Here is a 21,299-nt window from a genome sequence, read left to right as displayed (position 1 = left end):
ACCGTGCCCCTGGTGCTGCTCACCCGCCGTAAGTGCGCGGGCAGCGGGGCGGGGGGCGCGCTGCGGAGCGGGGAAAGTTCTGCGGAAAGTTTCTGCCTCAGAGAACGGGGTCCGGGAAACTGGGAGGTACGGCCGCCTCACCTGAGAGCGTGGGGGGCGCGGGGACAATTAAAAAGCCTCTTGTTTTCTTGTTTGCCTTGATAATAATTAGAAGCATTGTCGTTTTCACCATTTCACTGTTCTTATTGTTGGCAGAGGCTCTCGAACCAGCAGTAAACTGCCAATTACTCTAATTTTTCTAGAGAGTATTGAAAGGATTATATTCCTTCTCATTTGCTTTGTTTGCACAACTTTTGTTAACACCGTTGAGTGAAATTATATAAACAGCCCAGTTACAGAGGTCAGAAAAGTACAGAAAGGTTCTGAATGAGGTTTTTGGACTCTGACCAGTTAGCACTTTCCAGGTCGCCCTTGTCACTCTGGAGGTTAATGGGAAACAGCATTAAATCCTGATCCAGCAGTGCATTGCTTTCAGCTGGCAGGACAGAGCTGCTCTCGTTTTGTGTTCTTGTGATTAAAAGCTGAGCAGTCGGGATTTGTATAGCCAGCACAGCACACTCTAAGGGTTTGCTAGACTAGACCTAGGTCCGAGAAGTGCACCCCGAAAAAGTGAAGATGTGTAAGTGGATCTTGATGATGTGCTCGGAAATTGCTTCTGTGTGCACAGAGTTGGGGTTTTTTTGTGTCGGTTAAAGAGGTGGAGCTTGTGTCACTGGTGCTCCTGTGGCATAATTTACATTAAACTGTTTTGCAGTTCAGCTCTATTAATATTAATGTCAATATCACAGTCATTCAGAACTGGATTTTCAGAGTCCAGATAGCTGAGTTATATGCCTTCTAGGCTGAAACTTCCAACAGTGGATGCTGAGTCTGTTTTCTCTTATTTTTGGGCAGCTTTTTGCACTTATCTCAAAAAAAAGCAGATTTTTGAGGTGACAAAAAATACTCTGAATTTCACAAGTGGGGAAGAGCAAGAGAAAGGGTCTTGATAACTTATCAGATGGATGTGTGCAGGCGTAACACCTAGTGAAAGAATTCAGTATGCAGGCCTGAACTCTGCTGAGGAGTTCGTACTTGTCTATCTTGATGCCAATGCTATGTCTTTCTGTAAATAAAGTGGGTTTTCTTCTTTCATGAGTTGTAGCATAGGAGTTCTTTTCCTCTAGAAGTGGCTGCAATTCAAGATCAGTCATTCAGTTACATAGTAAATTAATTTTACTTCAAAGAGGCATTTCTGTTCTACAATACACAGAATACCATCATGCTGTCAGCCTTGGCTTGTTTCCTTTGATTATAAAAGAGTAGAACAGTGTGTCAGACTTCTTACTGTTGGTTCAAATTAAGGCATAGAGAACACACCCAGGTGGTTCATTAAGTCCCTCTGGATAAAATAAGGATTGAGATGGAGTGGCCCCAGTTCAAAAACTTGAATTCCTGTCTCTTCACAAATCAGGCCAGCAGTAACATCTGAACAACTGTGACCATTGTAGTTTGGGAACTGCAGAGGTCTTTTGAATTTTTGACTGAAGGGTGCTAAACAGATGTTTTCTGTTAGCTGTGTACAAGTTGTGTACTCATAAAGTAGTAATTTATAGGTTAGGGCAATTAATCACTTGTTTGCTTATATGGCTTTTATGAACAACCACAGGACATGAGTAGCTAGGGATGCCTCTTGGGCCATGCAGGTGATGGAGTACAAAATGAAAAGTGGTAAAACTACTTTGGGAAGGAGCAGCTCATGTGACTGTGACTATGTGAAATCAAAGTCTGCTCTGATAAATCCCCTGTAATTGCTGTCAAATAGTTTTCATTTCATCCCAATGGTTCAAGCATTGTACAGGGAGTGAATATGACAGTTATTGATATAAACAGATAATTTTGAGTTTGAACTTCTTAGCTTTGGTCTGCAGCTGTTTTCCCTGCCATGCTTCTCAATGTATTTTCATTTCATAAGCTTCATATTCATGCAGGACATAATTAGTTTGAGAAGTGGTCTCCAGTGCAGTGAAAGGTAGTGGAATTTTGCCTCTCCAGCAGAGTTCTGGCTTGTTGGCTGGCCTGTAGGCCTTGTAAGGAGAACTTCTGCTTCTTGTCTTGCAGACACTTAGCATGGACAAATAGTGACGACTTAAATTTGTGGAGTAGTTCCCTAATTTGAGGTGCAGCCATTTACCTGGAGGGTCTGCTGCCAGAACTCTGTACAAAATTCTATATTTCATTTAGGCCCACTGCCTATTTTGACACTTCATTTTATATTTAATAACCACATGGGGCTACTTTCATCAAACAGTTTAATTTCAAAACAGCGTTGGGGCTTGTATTTGAAGTCTGTTGATCAAAGCATTGTTGTGCTTTGAGGAGCTATCCAACAGGTGACTACAGCAACAAGTTGTTACCCTTAAAGCATGAGTATTTTATAAAAACATATTTGGTTTGTTTGTTCATGATTCACCAATTTGCTTACACTTCTCACTGTTGTTTTTTTTTTTCTTCTATAACCTTCCATGCAAAAGGCAGGTTGAAACATCCCATGTCTATGTTTATCCTTACCACTTCTCTGATTGCAGGTCTTGTTAAAGCTGGGCAGGAACGCCAGGAGTGGGAGGATGAGCAGCCAGTGCTGGGAGCAGCAAGGAGACAGTGCAGTATTTGCTATTATTCTGCTGCCATGAGCAAGTCATAGACTGCCTTAGAGTGAGGGTCCCATACAGCTGTCTGTCCACAAACCAGGTTTCTTCAATTACAGTTTATATTCACTAAATGAGAAGCTTTTGTGGTCTTTTGATAGAAGTGTGCGTAGGAGAGGCTGGAAGAGCACAGCAGGTCTTGGGGAAGTTAATGATCTTATGGTGCCTGAGTGTTCTGTGTGAGTGTGAAAAGATAGGGAATGGACATGTTTTCCTGCTACATGTCCTTGACTTCTGTAACTGTCATTTAACTCAGTTATCTACCCTAATTCAAATGTTGAGTAATACAATGTAAAACCCCATTATCAACAGTAGATTGCTATCTATAGAATACTTCTGCTGTTATTTCCTTCCTTTTCCTTCCCCTTCTTTGCATGAGATGGGGTAAATTTGAGAGAGATTCCAGAGGTATGATTTACCAAGTTAATGATTAAATCCCTCCGGGGAGCTCTCTGCAGTCCCATGGAGTGGCTTTTGGATGAACTGCTCCAGGAGGTGTCACAGCACTCACATTTGGTTGTGGTCTTTCCTGAATGTCCTGTATCAGCCCCTGGGTATTGGATAGAATTCTGGATTAAATGAGCCTTTGTCCTGAGGCTGGAAAGTAGTTTCTACCTACTTTTTTTTTTTTCTGGAAATCAGGTCTCTAACTGTCACCTAGTAACTGGGGGCTGGAGTATACAGGAGGGGGGAAAAATTAGAGTACTCTTTTACAGGCTGGAAGAGAAATGGGGAAACAGCAGATTTCGAAAAACTACCCTGAAATGTCTCTTACTTTTCTGACCACTGAATCAGCCAGCATCTCTCCTGCTGCTCCTAAATGACATGCTTTGATTGCAGATCATTCTTGCTCTTCTGCCTTCACTTTAAAATGGCAATAACTATTCACCTTTTCTGTTTTTTATAATTTCTCTATCCCTTTCTTGTTATTACTGAACATCATCCTTGCACTTGTCTTTCCCTTTATGGGGTTTTTCCTGTCTCTCTCAGTAGGGGTCAACATGCAGTAAAGCTTCCTATATTACTGCTTTTATTGTTTATCATGGTTTAAAGTCAATTCATTTCTTGCCTCTTCTCTATTTAAATTACGCGTAGAAATTAGGAAAATGAGCCTTGACACTGGGGAATAACCAAAACATATGCCAAAAGTAATTTCTCAACATGGTTCCATTTTGGTATGGTGATATGTCACACCATAAAACTTACACAATTGTTAACTTCTTGTTTGCTTTATACCTGTCCTGGTTTTGTCTGGGAATCAGGTATTTTCTCCTCGTAGCTAGTCCAGTGCTCTGTTTTGGATTCAATATGAGAATAATGTTGATAACACAGTGATGTTTTTTGGTTGTTCTGAGTAGTGCTTACCCTTAAGTCATGGACACCAATTTCCCAGGCTCTGCCAGAAAACAGGTGCACAAGGAGCTGGGAGGGAGCATGGCCAGGACACCTGACCCAGTCTGGCCAAAGGAGTATTTCATGCTCACATAAACTGGGGGTTGGCTGCCAGGTGCCCATTGCTACCTGGACAGGCTGGACATTGGTCAGCAGGTGGTGAGCAAATTGTATTTTGCATCAGTTATCTTTCCTGGGTTTTATTCCTCTTGCTTTCCTTTTCATTACAAATATTATTACTATTATTTAGGAGTATTATATTTATTTTTATTTCAATCATTAACTGTTCTTACCTCAACCTATGGGTTATCTTTTCCTGATTCTCCTCCCCATCTCCACTGAGGGTGAGGGAGGAAGGGAGTGGTACTTAGTTGCCAACTGGGGTTAAACAATGTCAACACCTCACACCTACAGAAACCAACTCAATTTTTCTCTTAAGACAGGGTGGCATGTTAATAGGAAATTTCAAATTTCAAACAGAATTGTTTATCAACTTTGTATGAGTACTGCTTATGTAAATGGTTGAGAGACATCTTTGCAGAAGGACTTACAGTTTTACTGTTGTAGTAGGGGTATTATGATGTAACTATTTCTAGTATATCATTATGACAGTGGAAATACCAAAGTACTCTCAGGAGTCAGACCAGGGTAGAGATGAATCACTGAATTGATTGGGATGTAAGATTGGGAAAACCCTCCAAGATCATCAAGTCCAGCCTTTGACTGAATGCTACTTTATCAACTAAACCATAGCACATCCTGTCATCTCTTAAACATTAGCAGGGATGGTGATTCCACCATTTTCCTGGGCACTCCTTTCCAATGCTTAACAACCCTTTCAGTGCAAAAATTCTTCCTGATGTCCAACCTGAACCTTCTCTGGCACAGCTTCAGGCTATTTCCTCTTGTCCAGCCACTATCTGCCTGGGAGAAGAGCCTGCCCCCCACCTGATCACAGCCTCCTCTCAGGTAGTTGTAGAAAGCAATACCATTCCCCCTGAGCCTCCTCTTCTCCAGGCTGAACACTCCCAGCTCCCTCAGCCACCCTCATTGGACTTGTACTTCAGACTCATCGCCAGCTCCATTGCCCTTCTCTGGACCTATTCCAGCACCTCCAGGTCTGTCTGGAATTGAGGGGCCCAGAACTGGACAGAGCACTCGAGGTGTGTCCTCACCTGTGCCAGGTACAAGGGGACAGTCACAGCCCTGTTCCTGCTGGCCACGTTATTCCAGATCCAGGCCAGGATGCTGCTGGCCTTCTCGGCCACCTGGGCACACACTGGCTCATGTTCAGCCTGGTGCTGACAGCACCCCCAGATCCTTTTCACCCATCTGCCCAGCCTGTGGCGCTTCTGGGGTTGTTGTAACCCAGCTGTAGGATCTGGCAGTTGCTGAACCTCAGGCAGTTGGCCTCAGCCCATGGATCCAGCCTGTCCAGATCCCTCTGCAGAGCCCTCCTGCCCTCCAGCAGAGCAACACTCCTGCCCAACTCGGTGTTGTCTGCGAACTTAAGGAGGATGAACTCAATCCCCTCATCCAAAGCATGGGTAAAGATTATTAAACAGAACTGGCCCCAGTACTGAGCATTGGAAGCTCATCATTTGGAGTTTAGAAAAATAAGTCTGTATGTGGAATTGTTTAAAAAGAAAAATAACAAGAAAATGCAGCCTCTCTGAGGAACCTAAGAGTGAAAGAAGCAGTTTTGCCAAAATATAAACATCCATTGGCCTGTGTACCATCTTCAAAGCCAATAAAATGCTCTTGAATGTCAGCAATTACTTTATTCTGTCGAAATAAACCTGTTTGACCTTTCTTTTCAAATGGAAACCATACAATAAGAACCAAAATTTGGAATTCAATGTATGTTGAGTATCTTTGGTCAGTGGCACTAAGTAAGAATATACTGGTAATGGCCTACCTTGTAGATTAAGAAAATGCTTCAACTAGAACTTCTATGACTGTACCCTTACAGCTTGGCGTGTGTTTTCATATTCAGATACTATGTGGAAGGTGTTGACAGAAAATGAAATTTTAATTTTATACATAGCCAACAAATCTTAATAGTGTCCTGATTTTTAGTAATGAGACCTTAGCAAAATATGTATGTCACCAGGGAGAAAAACATTCATCAGTTTGGAAAAATCCCTAAACCTGTTCATCAGCCACCTGTCTTAAATTGCTTCTCCTTTTCCAAGAGAGAGTTTGTTGCTTTCTGAAGCCCCTCTGATTGAAAATGACACTTTCTCGATTAGGAAGAAGTCATATTCCCAACTAGACAACTGTGTATGAATATTAAATACCCACTTGTTCATAATCCATCAAATTAAATATTCAGTTAAATAAATAACCTGAGAAATTAATATTCTCACAGAAACTTCAAGAGCAATAAATCCAGCCTAGTAATTTTTTTTAAGAGTCACATTTAAAACGGAATCAGGCAAGCATTTTTTAACCTTTTCTGAGCATTTTAGGCTAAAATCATTGTATGTTACCTCTCTTGCAGCGGTAGTTTTAGTCTGTGCTGTATATATACAGTTTATATTGTTTGGAAATAAAAGTCAAGCTGTAATAGCTGATATAAATGTCTTCATGTGCTGTTCCAGATATCACAGGTATCCAACCTGCAGAAAGAGAACCTGCAGAAACTGTTGTGGGGTGTTTTTCTGTGTGTGTGTGTGTGTCCCCAAGGACTTTGCTGTCTTTTTCTTCTTGGCATAAGGAAAGTGAAGGCAGTGTGTTTAAAAGTATCCAAAACACTGGGTTCTCAGAATTGATAGGGCAGGTTAGCACCTTGGTTGATCAGTCACCAGGTCTGTACTTGAGTGTTTTTATCACTTGCTTTTATTCTAGTCTTTTGATTTAACCAGTTGAAATTAAAATTCCTTCCCTTCTGGACCCTGTAGGTAAAAGGGTATATGCAGGTAGATGAAGGTAGATTTTAGGTTTCCATTTAAAAAAAAAAGTCAGGGAGGATGCAGGGAGAGAATTGCGCACTTGAATTTAAAATCTGTAGTGTTTGTTTTCGGAGGAAAAGAATCACAAAGACTCAGACTGAGTTGTTGTTGTTGTTACTACTTGTCATACTTTGGAAAAAGTAGCTTGTGCACTGCGGGCAGTAAGAATGAAATACTTTCCCTAGAAGCTGACTGCAGCTGAAGCTGATGACCAAACTCATTAGCTTAAATAGATTCAAAGTTTCACTTGGTCTTTTCAGACTAAGGCAGTTACTTGGCTTTAATTTTCCCATCAAAATTGTAATGCTAAAATGAACTTAAAGATACCTTGGTGAAAATCACATCAAAAGAGGGATAAATATTTAATCAATTATTTCATCATAATTTTATCAGGAAGTGTTTGTTATTTAATTTATTTTTTTAATTAGACCTTCCCTGAATATTTTGCTGCTTCTGAGATTTTTAGGGTTTTTTTATTTGAGGCATTTCTCAAATTTGAGCTTAAGGATTAGCAAATGATTCACAATTGCAACTATTAGCAACTGGGGCTTTGCAGTGTTCTTCCTAGAGTGAGCATGGGGAGAAAGGCTCAAAGATCACTTCTTTTCAGCTTTTGAGGAGTACATGTTTCCTGAGGTAAGAGAGCCAGAGGTCTTCTGGTAATTTTTTTTACTGTCAGAAAGGTATTTTCATTTCCATGAGTTTGTTGAGTGACCTTGCTGACGCTCCTTTATTTTATGCTTGCTGAATTTGCCTTGCAATAAAGTTTTATTGCCCTCCCACTGCTACTACTTTAGAGACAGTTAGCTAAAACACTAATAACCAGCAACAAAAATCCACTCAGGAGCCAGGTTAAGAAGCTGGGGTGGAACAATTTGCAGCAAAGATCAGAATCTCTCTTCTGTCTGTTTCTTTCAGAGGAGACCCCTTCAGGAAAAACGTATACTCTACAGAATTACTTGAACAATGACTATAAGTACAAAACACATAATTTGGAGTGGATTTCAGGTAATTCATTTATACATACAACTTGAATGTCAGGAAAATGTGCTACCTTCAGCAATGTACCACCTGCAGTCACCTCATGCGGAGGTGACTACTGTATTCTGAAAAAAAGTCAAATTATTTAATTGTGCCATTATAGAACAGCACTTAGCTCAAAGGGTTGATTCCTTGTTTCCCTTAGAAACATGCTCATGTTCATGGCAAGTGATATTCTCCTACTGCTAAAAGAGCATACTTACTCCTGTGCTTTAGGGTAGAAGCATGTTACCCTCTGAGGTGTGTCAGCTTCCTGTGCTTTGGGCTGCCAGAGAACAGGGAGATGCAGGCTGCTTTTCCTTCTGAGTATGCCTAGTGCCCCAAGGGAAAGGGATGCTGGGACGTGGATGCTGTGGGCTCCATGACTATGTTTTGTGAACATTCTTGTGCTATAAGCATCCTTTCGTTATAGAATTGGGAAACAACAGCATTAACCAGATTTTTGGGATTTATTTCCTGCTCAAAAGCATAAAGGACAAATAGAAGTAACTGATGAACATTTTACTTGCTTTTTGTTGTCATCTCTCTTGTGCTTTTAGGAAATCAGTATCTTCACAAAACAGATAATGGGGACATCCTGTGTATCAGTGCTGACAACGGAACATCCTCAGTAATCCTGGCAAATACAACTTTAGTATGTTGACTTATATGTAATATATGCAGACATTGGGAAAGGTATTGGATTTCATATTTTGTTCTGCATAGTCTTTGGAATCAGTGCTTAATGTGTTTCTTTTGCCCTTCCTTTGTTGACAGGATAAGTACCAGGCAAGCACTGTTATATTGTCTCCTGACCTAAAGTTTGCTCTTCTGCAATACAGCTATACAAAGGTACAAGTGCACTTTACCTGTGGATGAAACTGGAAAATAAAGGTTTGGGAACAACTGAGAGGCTGAGAGAACGTGAGGGAAATGCAGGAGGATGGATGAATGTGATGAATGTAAGGGAACAGTCAAGTTGAGCAGGCAGGAGGAGAAGAGACTGGTATTATCTGTGAGCTTGGCAGAAGAGAGCTAACTGCCCGAGGGAAAAAATCATCTGGATAAAAAGTGGATGTAGAGTTATTGCAAGGAGAACAAGGCTGGATGGTTTATCTGGGAAGACAGTCTAGGAGAGTAGATAGGCATGGCTCTCCCAGGAGTTGTGTGGGTAAGGAGAAGTGATGAGTAGATATGCTGGTATACATCTGCTTGTATATGTGTGCTATATATATATATATGTGGTTGTTACATTGTGGTGGTAGGAGGTAAGAGTTTAAAACTGAGGTGAATGAAAATCTGCATGTGCTTCAAAGAAGGCTTGTGCTTGGAGTGGGCTTGTGTGTCCCTGTTGCCTCCTGTCAGCGAGCACATGAAAAGCCTGCAGCAGAATGCCTCATCTTGGCACGGTGCTGAGCCGTGCAACAAAGGTCAACCCACATTTATGCCAGGTGGCATGAAAATCTGGCTCTGGGTGCCAGTTGAGAAGCCTAATGGTGGTGATAATTTGCTGTGCAGTTTGTGCACTGAGAAACCGCTGACTTTGTTGTTCTTTCCTTTTTCTAGAGAGGTGCCTGTTCTGTTTGTAAAAAGTTCAGTGCTAACTTGTGCAGTGTACAAATACTTGAGCACTGTGTCACTGAACACTGCCCACATGCCCTGGCCTTGCAGTCCCAGAGTGGTTCTTGAGCTGTGCCAGATGCAGTCTGTGCACTCGGTCATCAATTTTTTTTCAGTTTTAGTTTCCATGCTGGATCCTCCTAAGCCAGTTAGCTTTTGTTTTTCTGAATTGTTCAGAACTTTTGGCTCTTCACTCACCATTAAAGGCCACAAAATGCCTAATATTTTACCAGCCACCCTACTTATCTCCTCTACTTGTAATTTATTGCTCTGTAGTATTTACTTGTTGCATTCATAAGAGTTAATTTTGTTTTAATGCTGAAGCAAGATATTTTAACCTTTATATAACAGTGTGATTGAAAGTTCTGTTATTATTAATCTTTATTGCAAAGAAAGAGAGTAACAAAATGAATCATGAGGATGTAGACACTTGTTATGTAATAACCATCTGGCTGTGTAGTACTAAGTTGTTGGTTTATATCTTCATACAAATATCCAAGAACCCTCTTAGAAGGGAGCATTATTGCAATATGTCAGTGCTGTGGGCTGAATCAAACCTCTCCAGCCCCACGTAGTGAACATGTTTAAATGTGTGTGCATTGTCATCATCATCTTTCTCTGTTAAGTACCCACAGAGCGATACAGATTTCAAGAGGCAGATTACTCAAAGGGTTTTATTTCTGTGACAATATGAATGGGAAAAGGTCACCCTGGTACTGGAGGAAATGCTGCAGACATACTGCTGGGACTTGTGAGAGCTATTATAAAATAAGATGCGAAGTTAAATAATACAACATGAAAAATGAGACGGGAAACAGGAAATGAGCCAGTAAAGCACAAGGAGTAGAGTTAACTGCACACTGATGATAGTCTGCCATGTAGCTACAAGGATTTCTGAAAATCTGCAGCATCTATGGCATCTGTAGCTCTGTCCTTAATCAGTCAACGGCCTCAGTCAGAGTATTTAAGTGATGACCCCAGAAGAGTGGAAATTCTTTAGTCTTTCCTTAAACCTGGTAGGGATCTGTTACCCTTGTATGTTCATTGTGTTCTCTCTAATCTTAATAAAAATATATCTAATCTTAATAAAAATAATATTAAATATCTTAATAAAAATCACAAGGAGAGCTTTAGGGGTAATTCAAGCTGCAAGAGATGTGAAACCTGGTGAAATTTATTTTCTTTACTATTAAAATAATTCTTTTGCAGTTGTGGAGGCATTCCTTTACAGCTTCATATCACATCTATAATTTCAGTAGCAGGTCAGTAATTTTTGCACATAAAATGTTGTTTTAACATTCATTTTGCACTAAAATATCATTTCACTGATTTCTCTTGGCTGCATTTTGTTTTTGTTTTTCCAGTTCTATCTTAGATGATGGACTACTACCTAATGATACACAGTATATATCCTGGTCACCTGTTGGTCATAAGCTGGTTAGTAAAGAAAAATAAAACTTTATATATAGAGTCATTTTCCTACACATGACATGGAAACTCATGTTGTCTGTACCCTTGAAGTTTTGGTACTTTCCTACTGCTAGGTGAAATAGCTGAACTAGTCTCGGAATTGACTACTGTAGCTGGAAAGACTCCAAAGTTCCTCTGTGTGTTTTCTTTTGTTATTTAATGAAAATGCATTCCTGAAAGTAACTAGTAGCCCCAGCAGTCATGAAATGCACAAATGCACAGGAACTTTGTGTTTTTACAGTTGCAGACAGTAGCTCATCCTTTTCAAAGACAGCAGCATTACAACTCTCTATTTAATCATCACTCTGTGATTTTTATCTCCTAATTACACAAAAATTGATGAAGTTTTACTTGATGGATGCATGTAATGGGATTAGAGGATTAAAATCTGTCTTGTATTCTTTCCCGCTGTTGTTTTCTTCCTCCTCTCCTCTGCAGTCCATGTCAATGGTGCCAACCACCACATTTGCAAGGCTTGTGCCTTCCTTTTGCTGAGCGTTAGACTGCCACAGGAGAATGTGGTGTTTATTTATTCTTATGGCTTAGTGACTTTGTATGTCAATTATAAAGACCAGCAACAGAAGCAAAGGAAGATGAAGAGAGTTTCTGCATCTTGGAGCAAAGCTCTGGAATAAAACTGTGTTGTTCAGTTATTGGAGATGAGAACCAGGGGTGATTAGAGAGGCAGGCAGGTGCCAGAAAATAGAGTTCTGAGTGCTGCTGAAGAAATGTACCATCTTTGCAGATCTATTGGGAGCACTGAGACCCCAGTGAATGGTTTACCAAAGCCCTGATAGTTTTCTTTGAAAGACGAATTAGTGGAAAATAATTCCTGATGAAGGAAAATAAGTTTGTATTTGGGAGAAAGAGAATTGCAGGATTTTCAAAACTCGATACAGTAGTCATGTCACTTTTCACATCTGATTTGGTTTTTTGCATCTAGGCCTGAAATTATATTGCTCATCCTGATCTGTATTAGTATTTGTCTTAGTAATTCCAAGTTTGTTAAGTATCAAGGCTGTTTGGTGAAATGCAGCTTTGAAAGATGTTTTTTGTCATCTGTTGTAAGTTGCCCAGTAGATGAAATAAAGAAAGGAAGTAAGATTTACTGTAATAGTAATTGTTATCACAATGATGTTTTGCAGGCATATGTTTGGAATAATAATATTTATGTAAAAGCTTCACCAACAGCAGAAGCTGTGCAAATCACTAAAAATGGAGAAGAAAATAAAATTTTCAATGGAATACCAGACTGGGTTTATGAAGGTAACTACATCAAGCAAGTTTTATTTTCCATTATTATGTAAAAACTTTGTTTTATTGTTATCTCATTCCTTACCACTGAAAAATTCAAATTAATCAAACTCTGTATTTTAAAAGAAACATGCATTCTCATCTGGGCTTAATACCTGGCTAGTGTGAGGATCTAAGAATATATATGTGTTTGCCTAGTTTGCATTGTGTCACTGGAAATTTTAGTGTGAATTAGCTTCACATGATAGGTTATAAACATTGATCTAATGTCTCATTTCAGAACCCCAACAAACAGTCTGCATTTTAGTATCTGAACTTCAATTAAAAAAAACAATCCTATTAAAAACTAATGAGAACAGCACCTAGGATAGAAGAGCCAACTTATCACTTATAACTTAAATACATTTGCATCTCTTTCAGAGGAAATGTTTGGCACCCATTCTGCTCTGTGGTGGTCTCCAAATGGCAATTTTTTGGCATATGCATCCTTTAATGATACAGAAGTCCCTGTTATAGAGTATTCCTTTTATTCTGAAGACACCTTGCAGTATCCAAAGACCATTAAAATCCCATATCCCAAGGTCTGTGTTATTTATTAAATATGTTTGTTCTGCAGTTTCATTAAGAGAGTAGTCTCATTTAATCAGTTCCTGCTAATGAAAATATTGTCTGTCTCTTCTCAACAGCTTGCTGTGATTACTCTTGCTGAAGTCAACAGCATCTGGCAATGTTAAAGTATTTTATTATCTCCAGGGGAAAGAAAAAAGAGGGGGGAAAAAAAGTGCGATTTAAGGTTTTGTTGTTTCACTAGAAGATTTAGAGGTAGTGAGTAGATGTTGAGATATAAAATCTCTCAGGGAGCTAAGTTGGTACAAGGCATTAGGCAGATGTACATTAGGTTAGTGTTGTGCATGGTATTGATAATGGAATCTTCCTCAGCTAATCTAGCAATTTCAGTTTCCTGTATTGAGAGGAAGAGGAGGAATCTGCTAAAGGAGTTACTTTGCCCACGCCTTAAGCTCTTCCAGTTTTAGCTGTGAGTGAAAGCTTTAGTGCAAGGAGCTCCTCCTCCTTCCCCCTCCTCTCCATGTGACTTTATGCCCACTGCTCATGGCACAGTTGGCACTGGGCTGAATGGGGTGAGAGTGCAAAGTGCTCCTTCATGTGCTCCATGTGGGGAGGATTTCATATTTAATACAGGATTTACCTTTTATTTGATGTTATACAGGATTTTGATTTATCTAAGCAATGCACTTAAGACATAAAGCACGTACAGATTACACTTAGAGTACAGCAATTGCACTACCCTGCTGAGTGTCAATACAAGCATGTTCTCCTAACTGGCCTCCATAATACACTCACCATCACAGTGCTGGGCATCCCCATTGCTGGGAAGGAATAGATGGCTTGAAATCATCTCAAGTCCATCATTTTAGTTCTTTCTGTTCACCCCTGGGATTTTATACTCTGTGTTGGTTTAAGGCATTGGCATGCCCTGCCTGCCCCAGTCCATGATGATCTGGCCATCCCAGGAAGATATTTTCAGTCTTGATTAATGGGGCAGGAGAGATGATACAGCCGCTTTATTGCTCATCTGGTACAGCTGTCTGGTGGAGAAATTGTCCTCTTTATGCCAAGCTCAGTTTTCTCTGCAGCAGCCGTGTTCGCTCCCTACCCTTCCCAAAGGTCCTGGAGCACATGGCCTGTGCCCTTGGAGCCTCCCCCAGAAGGGTCACTGACAGCTGCAGTCCTGAGCATACCCCCTGAGAAGAGACAAAGGTGTAGAATGAATTGCCAATCTAAATTACACATTTTATTACAAACCCCTTTTGTTTGGAACATTGCTGACTTCTGGAGGTGGATCAAGTTTAGCTACCTAGCTGTCACCATGAGGACTTGGCTGGGTAACCACAGGAGAGGCAGCCCTTACTGACACAGCTCTTTTGCTGTCAGCAGCATTACATCCGAGATAGTGCAGTGCATGCTGCAGTCACAGCTTTGGTTGTGATACAGGCAGCTGTGATATGATTAGTTCATGTAAGGTGCTGCTTCCATGGAGAAGCCTTTTCCTATGTGTTAGCAATGGATTTGATTCTCTCTAGGTACTGTGTGTGGCATGTAGGATGAGAGCTGGTCAAATACAGAAATCCCTGTGATTGTTTCTAAATGTAGTAGTCTTTCTTGTCTTGAAACTCATAGCTAACACTTCTGTGTAAAAAATACAAAGGATAATTTACATACCAGTCATAAAACTGCGTTTAGGAACTTGTCTTCTCACATGTTTGCAGTTGGTTAGTTTTACCTTTCTGTCTGTAGTGACTTATTCATCTATAATTTCAAACGCTTCACAAAGAATATTCTGTCTTCAAAAATGCAATGAAAAATTTTATCTTTAGGCAGGAGCTACAAATCCAACTGTACAATTCTTTATTGTGGATACCACATCACTTCCAGCTTTCAAGCGTGTTGAAATTTCTCCACCCGCAGAAATAGAATCAAGGTGAGAAATTTTGGTTAAATATTTGATATTTGATTGTTTCTTTTGATGGGAGAGGAGGAGCTTTTATATGTGACCTCCCTTATTCAGTGTATATGGCAGTTTTTCCCTGTAATGTGGCTCTGGTAGCAACAAGATTTACCAGAGAAAATCTGCACAGAGATTATCCTCCTAGTGATTATATATAGATGGCATATTCCATGTATGTTATATTCAGAATGTGACAAGTTCTTGGCTCATCACATTCAGTGGAGTCTAACTATGGTGAAGTCATTTCACAGTACAACTTTAATATGAGCAAGTTTTCGTATAATCAAATTATAATATATGTATTTCTATTCACTGGAGAAAAAAAAACCCAACAAAACAAAACCTTAATGGTAAGTGAAGATTTGATTTCATTGGAAGCAGACTCCTTGCTAAGGCAAGGTATCATGGTTGTCTTCAGATTTATACTTAAAATGTTTGTTTTCTTTGGGAAGATGGTGAAAATCAGCACCTCTCAGAGTAAATGGAAAATTGTATTCCTCAAAATGCCACTGGAAATGCACAACATGATATAAATGTATTTTGTAAAGAGCAGCTACATCAATTTAAAGTGCATGCACACAATTTGCTATCCCAAATCTTGGGGTTTGTTTTTTTTTCTTTTTAACAGTATTGTGGAAATGTTTTAGAGGTTTGCACTTACAAACATGATGGGTATGAAAGCACAGGTTTTACTGATAAACGAGAAAAAAACAAAGGTCTGTTAGCTTATGCATAAAACCAGCATTTCATACGTGGGGGCCTATAACTGGAATATCAGTACTCTTCCGTTTCAGCCTCACCACAGTGTCACATCCATGTGTTAACAGAGATGCAAGTTCTTATGAATATGTTGTTCTTTATCCTTCCCTTACAGTCACACTGCCATAGCTGCATGTTAGATAGCTGTCGTGCCTTGTTTTCCTCCAGAATTCCAGTGCCTCAGAATTAAAAGCCCTTTACATTTTGCTCAGTACCGATTAAGATTTTTGCTATCTTAGAGGGGTTTTTAAATTTTTGTTAATGCCTTATGGAAGTTGATGTGAGGAGAATAACCATCATCTACCTTCCAGCCTCGTACCCATCTGGCTAACAGAGGTGTGAGTTACATGGAGTCCATCCAATTTTAAATTGATTTGCGACTCTGTTAGTCAGAATTAATACAAATATAAATCTTGAATGATGAGTTCAAGGATCAAAATTCACTCCTTCTCCCAGTGACTGATCCAAATAATGGTCAAGTCTCACCATATGCATCCTGCAAAAGTTGAGGTGGCCAGAACAAGTCTTGGGGAACTTAGCAAGAGCAAAGTACACAAGTAGGAAAAGGTAAGCAATGTGCAGTGTTGCTGTTGGGTGGGGGTTTTCCTGGAAGCACTAAGTATTGAATATTTACATTGTATATATATGTACACCACTGTATGACAGGAAGGGTTAGGTTTTGTGATGGAAAATTCTATTTTTACTTCCACAGAGCTAAATTTTGAGCAAAACTGGGTTTAAGTTGGTGGCATACCTCACTCCACCTCAACATTCACAACACTTAGGGATGTTGAGGGGCAGTGCCTCAGCAAATGGTTGCCTGCTACAGCGCTATCCAGAGCTTGCATGAGCACCAATTTTACCCCTACATATGAAGGGGGCGCAGCTCACTTGTGTTGCAGAGCAAGAGTTTTATTTGTCAAGAAAAAGTGCCAGAATCTGGAATGGCAGTGCTTTGCCATGTGATGGTACTTGAAACCTGACACTCAGCTTGAACGACCAGCATGAAATCCATCCAGCATTTAAACGCTGGTTTTGGCACCACGGATACAGGGGGCTCCTGCTGGCCAACAGGAGGATGAAGGGAATGGATCCTTCTTGTCTGAAATTATCTATTGTAGAAGAAGCTGACTTCTAAGCAGAGTAGTTGCAGAGTATCCCTTTTCAGCAACAAATGAGGAAGGGCATTGCAAAACTACTGTACTTTACACTTGAGTTAATTGCAGCTTAGTTAACCTTTTGTGTGTTGTTGAGTACTGAAGGCGCATTCCCACTCTCACAGGGGAGAGATGGTTCTTGTAATAGCTTGATAAATGATACTTGTTTTGTTTGTTTTCCTTGTAATGTTCATCTTGTCTGATTAATGATTTATAGTCACCAGAATTGTTAACGACTCTCACTTTGAAGGGATGATAAGTGTGGGACTAATTCCCCTTATACAAAACAAGGGAAACCACTATTATAGGTACAGGAAGAATGATGGTTTTTCAGGTTTTTTTTTTCACCAACAAGCTCCTGCAGACTCAATGGCAGTAGCAATTAAATGACCTGCTGACATCCCAGTCAAATGTAAATGCAGAAATAGACCTTTTCCAAACATGAATTTGAAACTATAATGTAGAAATAAATCTGAAGGTTTTTGATAACCGCTTGACATATTTTTAAGCCATGCACACTAATTGTAGTGTTTCCTTCCCCAAACTGCAGTGATCAGAAAGATACTCTTATCACAAGACTTCCCACACATTTTTGTTAACTAACTTTGGGGGAAAAGGGAACATGAACTTGGAACTAAGTCAAATGTGCAAATTACGGTTAAAAATGTATACTTGCCTTGGAGGGGAAGTTTGTTTTATTTTAGTTCATAAGGCTTCAAGGAGATAGGAAAGATCTAAAATAAGAAAAGACAGTACATCTAACAGATCGTTATGGTAAACAAAGCCACTAAATTTTATGTGGTGCATTTTTAAAATTAATATACAGGAATATTCATGAAAATGGTTTTTTTTCTGATACTTCATCCTTCATGTCAGCTGGGTGGTATTCTGAAGATGAAAGTAAAATATTCAAATAGTCATATCTGGTTTTGGTATGATCTCTCCTTCCACTGTAACCAAAGAAATAACTACTAAATTGAACAAAAGTATCTATCATTCAGAAAATAATTACCAGCAACCAACTTCAGGCAGCTAAGGATAAAATTGCTTAATCTAAGGCATATATAACTTAATATTCAGAAGAATTTCCTCTAGATGCACACAGTACAAGATTTATGAACAGCCTGGAGTAGCTATTATTTTATGCATTAGAGAATAGCTGTTAAAATTTAATTGCAGTCTTTCTGGAAGTGGGTTTGTATGAGCCATCTAATTCATTATTGTATCTCTGAAAATAACCAAGGCATCTACTAGCAGCAAAAACAGTTGAAAAAATGGCTCAATTACATTTGCATCATTGTTTATTGTTGAAGAGTAGATTGAAATGAAAATAGCCAGATGAGTCTCATTCAGTGAATTGCTGAATGCAATTGTATGGTATGCTATTATAGAGAGGATTTTAAATATCTTATGTTGTTGCTGTTTTCAGTGATCATTATTTGAGTGTTGTAACATGGGTGACAGATGAAAGGATTTGTCTGCAGTGGCTCAGAAGAATTCAGAATTTTTCAGTCCTCACAGTCTGTGACTTTGAAAATGCTACTTGGTCATGTCCAAAGGTAAGAGAAATTAGGTGAGAGAGTTGCAATGGTAGATGAAACTAGAAAGGAGTAGAATATATCTCTGTGTTTATCTTTGTAGAAATAAAGCCTAATGTAAAATAAACATAATTGTTGTGGGATTGTTTGTTTTTCTTGTTCTTAGGAAAAACAATTTACTGAGGAAAGTACAACTGGCTGGATTGGCAGAGTGAGTATTCAATTTCTAAAACTGCTACATGCTAAATAATTCTGATAATTATGAAAATTTCATATGAGCCTGTTGCATTTTGCAGTGCCTCTTGTGTGTAGGTTCAGTCCTCTCGCTTGCTGTGTTTTACATGTACAGGAAAAAATTATCTCAAATGTCACCCCACACCTGGGTTAAGCTTAATTTTTTTGTGGGTAATAGGTTCTGAACTCCCAGGCTGGGCTGACACTGCAGTATGGCTGGAGCTCTAATCATGCCCTCTGTGACCTATGCATCTCGTTGACAGGACAAGAGGTTACGGCTTCAAATTGAGAGAGTAGGCTCAGATTAGGTGTTAGAAAGAAATTCTTAACTGGGAGGATGGTGAGGCACTGGAACAGGTTGTCCAGAGCAGCTGTGGATACCCCGTCTCTAGGAGTGTTTTAGACCAAGTTGGATGGGGCTTTGAGCACCCTGGTCTAGTGCAAGGTGTCCCTTCCCATGGCAGGGGGGTTGGAACAAGATGAACTTCAAGGTGCCTTCCAACCCACACCTTTCTATGATTTTATGTTCAGTTTACCAAAAGCAGAGCGCCCTTTTCAGACTCCTTTCTGCTTCTGACCTGCTGCTTTGGTAGCAGTAGGTAGGGGAAAATGCAGGAGCTCAGATTCAGAATTCCCTTTGTTCTGGGGAGTTGCCAGCTATTCTGGCTTACCTGCTTTCTCATCTTCCTACTACCTCCAGAAAGATCTAGGGAATGTAATGTATTTAGAAGTGTATTCTGTAACCTTTGAATTGTATTGGAATAAAGGCATCAAGGACAAAGGTAATTTTTAGTCTATCAGGTTGCAACAAACCATTCCAGGATTTAATTGGGGCTACTCATTTATTTATTTTTCCCCTGCGTAAAATATGCACTGAAGAGAAATGGGGACAAGATGAATGTAACTGGCCAGATTAAAATTTTCACGCACTTCTGCCAAACCAGCCGCTACTGTCTGGGTGGTGCTTTCCAAGCTGCCTCTCAGTCCTTTTGTACATGGTAGGGAGTAGGCACCTAATGAACCACACAGAAGATCTGGGGGAAGTGAAGCAGAGATGCAAAAGTTCAGATTTGGAGGGAGAAATGAGTTTCAGAGTTTTTGATGAGAACACAGAGTACACTTTCCACTCCCGCATTTTCCACACACTGATTATGCTTTAGTCACTAATTCACTTTTGAAGTCAAAAATGAAAGTTTAAAGAAATGCAAAGAGGGAGGCAACAGCAGGGATGAAATCATCCGCAGTATGAAGATGAGAGATCAACCCACCTGCTGTCAAATTTGATATGGAAAGGAAGGCCTTAACGCTGACACATTTTGCTTCTCTGCAGCAAAGGCTTCACAATTAGACAATGTGATGATCAAGCTGCAGACTTTGTAAACAGTTGTGCAAAATGAGAGGGCAAAATGCAAGTCTGTGCCACTAAACTAGGTTGTTGGTTTTTTGTTTCTTTTAAAGAGACAACCCACTTCTTAGGAGCTGTTGGAAGAAATCATAATCTCACTGTACAATTCTTGGATTTGAGAAAGAAATAGAGAGTAGGGAGGACTGAAGAGGGCATAGGATAGGTATATTTATTCCTTTTTTATTTTTTTCACCTTCTTAGGGATGATAAGATTATATTTGATTGATAAGGAATATCTTTATACATTTGCAAGATATATATATATATGCACATACTTGTGTATAGAAAAATTTAAGTAAATTATCTATGTGTGTAGAATACAGACATATAGTCCTGTCTTTGTATCTATAATGTTTTTCTGGGTTTTGGCGGGGAGAGCTTTTTAGGTTTTTTGGTGGTTTTGGTTAGGGTTCTTTTTGGGTTTTTGGTGTTTTTTGGGCTTTTTTTAAATAGAGATGAAATTATGTTTAAACGAAGAATGCTCAGAAAAGCCTGCATTGCTGTATAAGGCTTCCAGGTCATCAGCTGTTAGAGCTTGCCAGTTGAGTTAAAGTCACACTTTGAAAAATAAGGGAAGAGCTAGCAAAATATTTGCCAGATTAATTTTTGCAAAAATATTGCTTGGGAAGAAGGAGAGGTTATTTGGAGCACACGGTTAGAAAGACTTAGTTTCTGTCATTGCTTTCTGAATGACCGGAGGCAAATCACTTCAGCTTTGTTTCACCATTTCAGGATGGGTGTAACATCTCCGAGGCAGTTACATTGTGTCAGTTGCCTAATTAGCATTTAGATCCTTTGGGCATTTGTCACAGAAATAAGTTTTATTTCATTCAGCTCAATTTCATTCCTCTTCTTTTTCCTACCGTATGTAGCACATTCAAATGGCAGTCAATAGAAGAAATTGATTCATTTCTGTCACTCTCAATTGATAAATGGATCATTACTTCATGAAAATATTATTCCAGTTTGAGTTCTCTGTCATTCTGTAATCACCTACTTGCTAGCAAAATTTCCTCTTGGAAAGAAGCTTGTGTTTTCTTGAATAGAGCAGGACATTTTTCACTGTTAAGCTAAAAAAGAAATTGAGTTCAAAGAATTTGTTCACAAGTATGTGTTTTAAAATGGGAAATTCAAGAAAAACATGAATTTGCAAAATTTGCATTTTTATAGGTTACAGCTGCATTGGATTAAATAAAACAGTGCTTTTGAAAGTAGATGCACA

The 21,299-nt window shown here is 39.5% G+C and overlaps 1 protein-coding gene across 1 annotated transcript in view; it reads left to right on the top strand.

The window, feature by feature from the left end:
* The first annotated feature begins 6 nt into the window (after positions 1-6).
* Positions 7-21,299, top strand: part of DPP4 (dipeptidyl peptidase 4) — a 40,092-nt gene continuing 18,799 nt past the window's right edge. The window contains exons 1-11 of the mRNA XM_014306574.2: positions 7-28; positions 8,012-8,101; positions 8,674-8,768; positions 8,891-8,965; positions 10,943-10,995; positions 11,098-11,170; positions 12,349-12,469; positions 12,878-13,038; positions 14,854-14,957; positions 18,330-18,459; positions 18,605-18,649. Coding sequence (XP_014162049.2) covers positions 12,883-13,038; positions 14,854-14,957; positions 18,330-18,459; positions 18,605-18,649 — 435 coding nt within the window. The 5' untranslated portion in view covers positions 7-28; positions 8,012-8,101; positions 8,674-8,768; ... (3 more) ...; positions 12,349-12,469; positions 12,878-12,882. The remainder of the gene's footprint in view (positions 29-8,011; positions 8,102-8,673; positions 8,769-8,890; positions 8,966-10,942; positions 10,996-11,097; positions 11,171-12,348; positions 12,470-12,877; positions 13,039-14,853; positions 14,958-18,329; positions 18,460-18,604; positions 18,650-21,299) is intronic.

The sequence above is a fragment of the Geospiza fortis genome, unplaced genomic scaffold, assembly GCF_000277835.1.
Source record: "Geospiza fortis unplaced genomic scaffold, GeoFor_1.0 scaffold112, whole genome shotgun sequence".
NCBI classification, from domain to species: Eukaryota; Metazoa; Chordata; class Aves; order Passeriformes; family Thraupidae; genus Geospiza; species Geospiza fortis.
This window is presented reverse-complemented; position numbering and strand designations above follow the sequence as displayed.